The sequence below is a fragment of the Geospiza fortis genome, unplaced genomic scaffold (assembly GCF_000277835.1).
Source record: "Geospiza fortis unplaced genomic scaffold, GeoFor_1.0 scaffold26, whole genome shotgun sequence".
In the NCBI taxonomy this organism is placed as follows: domain Eukaryota; kingdom Metazoa; phylum Chordata; class Aves; order Passeriformes; family Thraupidae; genus Geospiza; species Geospiza fortis.
In genome coordinates, this window is record NW_005054425.1 from 1,467,055 (window position 1) to 1,473,861 (window position 6,807).

The 6,807-nt window shown below is 56.3% G+C and overlaps 1 protein-coding gene across 1 annotated transcript in view; it reads left to right on the plus strand.

Moving 5' to 3' along the window:
* The window catches only part of PTPN7 (protein tyrosine phosphatase non-receptor type 7), a 7,962-nt gene extending 6,462 nt beyond the window's left edge, over positions 1-1,500 (plus strand). The window contains exons 8-9 of the mRNA XM_005426834.3: positions 478-591; positions 1,131-1,500. Coding sequence (XP_005426891.1) covers positions 478-591; positions 1,131-1,224 — 208 coding nt within the window. The 3' untranslated portion in view covers positions 1,225-1,500. The remainder of the gene's footprint in view (positions 1-477; positions 592-1,130) is intronic.
* Positions 1,501-6,807: the final 5,307 nt, after the last annotated feature.

Sequence of the window (6,807 nt, forward strand, 5' to 3'; positions counted from 1 at the left end):
CCTGTGGCTTGGATGTGGAGCCATGTTTCAGGACAGCCCTCCTGCAGGAGGTGGCCTGTGCCTATTCTCTCCTTGCTGAGTGAATTTGGGGACAGTGGAGCAGAGCACCCGTTTGTCCCTAGGGAACATTCAGCATGCACTGCTGCAGGCTGAGGGCAAACCTGGTGCTGGGGTTAGAGCCCAGCTGGGAGGGGAGGGGCTGCAGAGCCCCCTGCACTGCACAAGGATGGGCCCAGATTGGTTTTGTGTTTCCAGAGCAGCCTCAGCTGGGCTGTGCCACACAGCAAGAACTCCTTGCCATGGCAGAGTGACCCCAGCCCATGGATTTGGTGCCTGGCTCAGAACCTTGGTCTGGCAGCTGGGGCCAGGACCCAGCATCCCTCTAGGCAGAAATCACAATCCAGGAGTGCACCAGCTCAGCAATGCAGGTGCAGGCAGCGGGTGCTGAGGGTGCTCACAGCTGTGTCTGCCCTGCAGTGCGGGCATCGGCCGCACCGGCTGCTTCATTGCCACCAGGATCGGGTGCCAGCAGCTGCAGGACACGGGGGAGGTGGATATCCTGGGCATCGTGTGCCATCTGCGCATAGACAGGTGGGTACACCGGGCAGGGGGCTCCCTGGGTGCCAGCCTGACAGCAGGGCTGTGGGAGGGATGTGGCAGTGACATGGGGATGGGCATCCCAAGGGGCACGGGCGCTATTTCTGCTGGAAACAAGAAGGGTGGCTGGGGGATGCAGGTGTGTGGATAGCAAACAATTCCCAGTGCCAGGCTGATTCTGCTGTCAGAGCTGTTGTAGCTCTGAGCTGAGGACACGAGGGAGAGGAGAGGGGCTGTGAACCTGGCAGCCATCTGCTCCTCCCCTCCTGCTAAGCCACTAAATCCAGGAACACTCCACCTGGCCACTTTTCAAGAAGTACAGGTGAAAATTAGCACCAAATCAGCTGCTAATCTAATTTTGAACAGCCCAGCAATGCTTCTGAACCTCTCTATTCTTTGGGCTGCTCTGCTGCCTGTTTCAGAGGCATCTTGACATGGCTGGTGCAGCGGGAATGTTTGTGCCCTGGGAGCAGAGAGCTGGAGCAGGATTTTGTGTCTGTGAAATGTCAGTGGGCCCTGCCTTTCCCTTGCAGAGGTGGGATGATCCAGACGAGCGAGCAGTACCAGTTCCTCCATCACACACTGGCTCTCTACGCCTCCCAGCTGCCAGAGGGGGCAGCCCGCTAGTGCAGGGCTCCCACCGGGCCTGTGGCTCCCTGCTCGGACCTCTCCAGCCCCAGCCTCGGGGACACCTTCACCAAAACCCCTCCTGATGCTGCCAGGCCACAGAGCAGCAGTCTGAGCATCCCTCGGGGTGAGCACAGCCCAGCCAGCCCCGACTGTGGCTTTGGACCCTGGGAATGAGCAAGGTGAGGTGCTGCACTGGCTGCTCCAGGTGGCCACTGCTGCTGGCTCCAGGCAGATTTCACCCACAGAAAGCAGCTTTGGCTTTTGAGAGGTGCAAGATCCTGACAAAGAAGAGCAAGCTGTGTGGAGGAACTGCAGCTGGCAGATGCTGGGAGTGTGGTTTGCCTTTCAGCTGCACCCAAATGTCCACCCTGTCAGACACAACACTGGTGGAACTACCCTGAAATAAACAGAGCCTCTGTCCTGGCTGCGCATCCTTTGTAGGCAGGGCTGGGCTTGCTCCAAACATGGACCACTAAACTCTTCTGGCTAAAGACACACCTTGATGGCTTGGTGCACAGTCACTAACAGCGTTCCACAGCTTGCTTTCCTCTCCACCTTCAGCCAACACCTTCTCAACAGCCTTAGAGTAGAATCATAGAATTATAAATGTTGGAAAAAACCTCCAAGATCATCGAGTGCAACCTCTGATCAAACCCCACTGAGCCCACTAAACTGCATCATGAATTTCCATATATATTTGTTTCTTGAACACCTCCAGGGATGGTGAGTCCACCACCTCCCTGGGCAGCCTGTGCCAGTGCCTGAGCACCTTTCAGGGAAGAAATTTTCCCCAATATCCAACCCAGACCTCCCCTCTCTCTAGCAGGGGAGATTCCCAAGTGCAGTTTGCAAGTGATATGTTCCCAATTGCCTTTTGTTACATGAGGGTGAGGATTTTGAATCCTTGGGGTATTTTTCTGAAATAAGAACAAAATAACATTTGATTTTATTAGGTTGCCTTTTAAAGTGATAATTCCAGGGGGAAAATACAGAAGGTGGAAAAACATTTTGTCATAAAGCACGCCGATGGAAATACTCTGGGAAGTATTTTGAAGTACTATGAAGGTATTCAAAGCTGCCCTTGCCAATGGGCATCAAACACCCACTTGGGCAGTGAGGGCTGGGAAGGAGATGGGAAATGCCCAGTCTGTGCCCACCCATGCCCTAAGCCCTGGCATGACCCAGTGTGAGATCCAGGGAGAAAAGGCTCAATTTTCTTGCTGGAAGACATGTGTGCATGATCTACCCCTTCCCCATGCCATGGCTCCCCAAAATGCAGCTGAATTGCTGCCCAATGGTCTTCCCTGCCCACTTCCCTCCCTTGGCACCAGGAACAAATCTGCTTCCTGGCCCAGCAGCAGGAAAATGAGCAGATTTCAAGTGACATCCTTTCACTTGCTGCATTTCCATCACCCTGGCAGAGAAATCTCCCTGCTCCTAGTGCTAGGTCAGCCCTTCCTCAAGCCCCAGCCTGCCCAGCCAGGTGATTTGGGGTGGAATTGTGTTCTCTGTGGGACTCCTGTGTGATGCTCAGGCACTTGGAGAGGCTGTGGAGCTTCTGCAAGCTGCCTGCAGGTCAGTGCATGGCTCAGGACTTTGCCTTCTCAGGTAATTTGGTGTAACACTTGTCTTTAATGGTGTCTCTGAGGCACCCATAGAGGTTTGAGTTGTGAGACAGGCTTTATTCAGCATACCCCTCCTCAAGTCTTTCCTCACCCACTCCCATCAGGCAGGAGAAGTTGAAGACCTGCAAACTGCACCTGGACAGTTTTCCTGCACTCCCTGGACAGCAGGACACACACCATTTTCCTCTTGCTTTCAGTCTGCTGTCCAGAGGAGAGCTCTCAGGGCAGGCTCAGCCCTGAGGGTCTGCCAAGGGATGCAGGAGCAGCACCAGGATCCCAGCTGGGCCAGGGGTGTTGGCACCTCCTCCCAGATTCCCCATCAGGTGCTGGGAGTTTTTCCAGCTCAGCTGTCTGATGCAGATTGTGATCAGTTAAGCAGGTTTCCTGCCTTTTGATCTCAGTTTCTACCAGCTCCATCTGCTCCACACTTACCTGGCCCCTGTGGGAGTTCTCTCCATGCTCTGTGCACTGACCCCCTGAACCATCCCCTGTGTTATTGCCAAACCCTCCCTGGGCTCACCCCATGTCAGGGTGTGCAGCAGGGTTTGTGTAGCACAGTTTGGGGTCATTGGGAGTGGGGCTGGCCCTGCCTCATCCCCAGTGGGTGCAGCAGGTGAGCAGCACTGACAGCAATGAGCCATGGAGTGCCCAGGTGTGTGGATAGCAGGGAACAGAGGGCACACAGGTGCAATTCATGAACATGAGGGTGTAAAAGGCTAAAGAAACGAAGGGTCAATGCTTGAAGCCTTCTGAAGTGGTGTGGTGTTACTCTGTATGGGTTGAAGCCTTCTGACATTGTATGGTGACACTCTGTGTATTGTGCCCATCTCACCTGTGACATGTGCTGTGACAGGTTTGAGCTGCTCTGGCTGTGTCCTGGGAAACTGCTTCACACAGTCCATAAAGAGCAGAGGGTACCAGCAGATAGAGGAAAAGAATCTCCAAAATCTTGTGCTTCCCCATGCCCTGGGCAAGCATTAAGGCCCAGAGCTTGGGTCAGCACAGCCAAGATTGCTGCTGTTGCTCAGCACCCCCCTTAAACCCCAGGTATGGTCCCAGCTGTCCTTGTCCTGCTCACAGTGTTCCTGTGCTCCAGGGGAGGTACAGCCCAGGCAGGCAGAGCTGGGGGCCCTGGGTTGCAGCATCCTGAGAACCATGTCCCCAGGGCTCAGGAGAAGTCCTTCCTCCACACAATCATAAACCAGTTTGGGTTGCAAGTCCATCTAGTCCCAAGCCCTTCCACTATCCCAGGTTGCTCCAAGTCCAGCCTGGCCCTGGGCACTCCCAGGGATGGGGCAGCCACAGCTTCTCTGGGCAGCCTGTGCCAGGGCCTCACCTCCCTCTTTGTGAAACATTTCTTTCTTACATCTAAGAAAATATATTAGGCATAAAGATACAAGATATAAGATCCTGTCTTATCCACATGACTGTAATTTTGGCCTGGGGGTTTCCAGACTGGTAGTCCATTCCCTCCCCTTGCAACAACTCACTGGGATGGGAGGAACAAAACATGGTGGCCACGTGGCACATATCACCAGTTTGGTGGTGGCAGGTAGACCCAGAATGCTCCAAATTCACTTGCAGCTGCTGGAAAGCTTCAATGCCATCAAACACAGCACTGTTTCAGCAGGTCCTTGGAAAGGCAGAGCATGTGCCAAAATCCAGCATTTTGAGTAATTAATAACAGCTTTGCTCTCAGGTGAGTGATGGTAACCACAGGCTCCAACAGCACCTGTGGACACCAAGTAATCAGTGACCAAGCCATGACCTGGAAAGGAGACATTTCAGGAAAGATTTCTTCACCAAAAGGGTGGCCAGGCCCTGGCACAGGCTGCTCAGGGCAGTGGTGGAGTCACCATTCCTTCAGCAGTGACCATGGCAGTGCTGGGATAACAGTTGGACTCAATGACATTAGAGGACTTTTCCCATCTGAACAATCCTCTGATTCTATGAAAAAAAACACCTTCAAGCAGAAATTCAATGCAAGATTTTGGGGATGATGAATTTTTCACTGGTATGAGGAGTTCTGAAGGGGTGATTACAGAAAACAATGATATTTCTGCTTCCTCAGGCCTCCCTTTGGGAGCACAGGGATCCTGAGCAGGCTGCAGCAGCTTGGAGAGCAAAATGCTTTCTGTCTCCAAAAATAAAGTCAGCTTCCCCGTGACTTATAGCACATGAGGGAAACTTCCCCACCATTAAATGTCAGGGGCTGTGAGGTGAATTGAGCCCTAACCCAGTTTCCCCATTTCCTGTGCACACCCATTTGTCTCAGACAGCCCCAGCAGTGGATTCAGCACTTTGTGTCTCACAGAGCACCAGCAACTGCTGCAATAAAGGACCTGGTGTGAGGGAACTGCAAACAGCCCGGTGTGTCAGTCCTTGCTTTAGGCCTGGCTTAAATCCCACGTGGATGGAACTGAGCCCTGTTGGTGTGGCACAGCCAGGCAGCCCCTGCCCTCAGTGCATGGTGTGGGAGAGCACAGCAGAGCCAAGGCACAGGCAGCACAGCCCTGGGGCAGCTCTGCACCCCCAGCCCAGCAGAGCTGAGCAGGGCCAAAGCAAGAGGGTTTTGAGGCTGCTCAGCCTGATGGCTGAAGGCTGCTGAGGCAGCAGGCTGGGTACAGCTCTCACAGGAACATCCTTTGAGGGAGCTGTGCCTTTGGGTTGTGTCTCGTTCTGCAGGTGGGAATTGTCAGCTTCTGTGGCATTGCTCAGGGCTCCTGGCACCCCCTGCACCCCAGTGCCACCCTGGCTGCTGGTCCCCAGCTCTCCTGCACACCCCTGCACCCCCAGTTCTCCTGCACTGATCACACCCGCAGCCTCAAGTACCCCAGGACCTCTGCAACCCCAGCACCACTGTGCCCTGCACCTCTGCCACCCAGCAGTGCCCACCCTGTCTGCACCCCTCAAACACCTGCACCCCCAGCACCCTCAGCATCCCTGCAACCTGCCCCCAAACCATCCCTACACCACTGCAGCCTGCACCTGAACCATCACACACACCACCTGGGCAAACTGAGGCCTGAGGCCAAGCACAGCCTCCAAAGGCACCAAAGCAGTGACTGGCCCACCACTGAAGAAAACAGCAGGTGGATGAGGTCGTCCCTGTGCCTGTGGAGGTCCCATCAGAGCAGGGTGCACCTCCCTCAGGGCTGGAGCTCCAGGTCCCCCCTCACCCACCAGTGTTCCCCGAGCCTCAGGAGCCAGGGGCAGCACCACCCCTGGTGTTCCCTTGGCACACCCTCCTTTGGATGCCACCAGCCCCGGGCAAGGGGCACCCATGGCCAGGGGCAGCTCCTGCCGTGGCTGTACCTATGGCAGGTGACACCAGGGGGACAGTGGGGCAGGAGTGCAGAGGGGCAGCCCCACGGGCTGGCTCGGTCCTGCTGTGTGTGCCGGGGGTCCCAGCGGCACTCCCAGGTGTGTGGGGGGCTGGGGTGCAGGTGCAGGTGCAGGGTTGGGGTGTCCCCTGTGGCAGGGCTGGAGGGGCTGGTGCCAGCTGTGCCAGGGCACTGCCAGGGGTGCAGGGAATGCACCTGCCGATGCTGGGTGCAGGTGACCAGCACGGGGGTGATGGAGGTGGGGGTGCTGGGGGTGCTGGATGCAGCGGGCACCAGGTGAAAAGGTGCTGGGAGCACAGGAATGCGGGCTGGGGGATATTAGGACTGCAGGAAGGCTTTTGGCTGCAGGGGAGCTGGGATACCGGTGTGTCGGGGCGCAGGGCTGGGCTCGGGGGGATGTGAAGGGCTGTGGGGGGCAGCGGTACGAGGGTCACCCCTCCCCTCAGGCTGAGGGTGCACTGCCCTCCTCAGGATCTGAGGAGCCCTGGCTTACCGAGCGTCAGGGATGGCGGCAGTGACCAGGGCAGGCCTGTGGGATATTCCGGCCTGTCCGCTCTGTCCGTGCTGCCCGCTCTGTCCGGGCTGTCCCAGGGACCCGGCCGCTCGGTGCA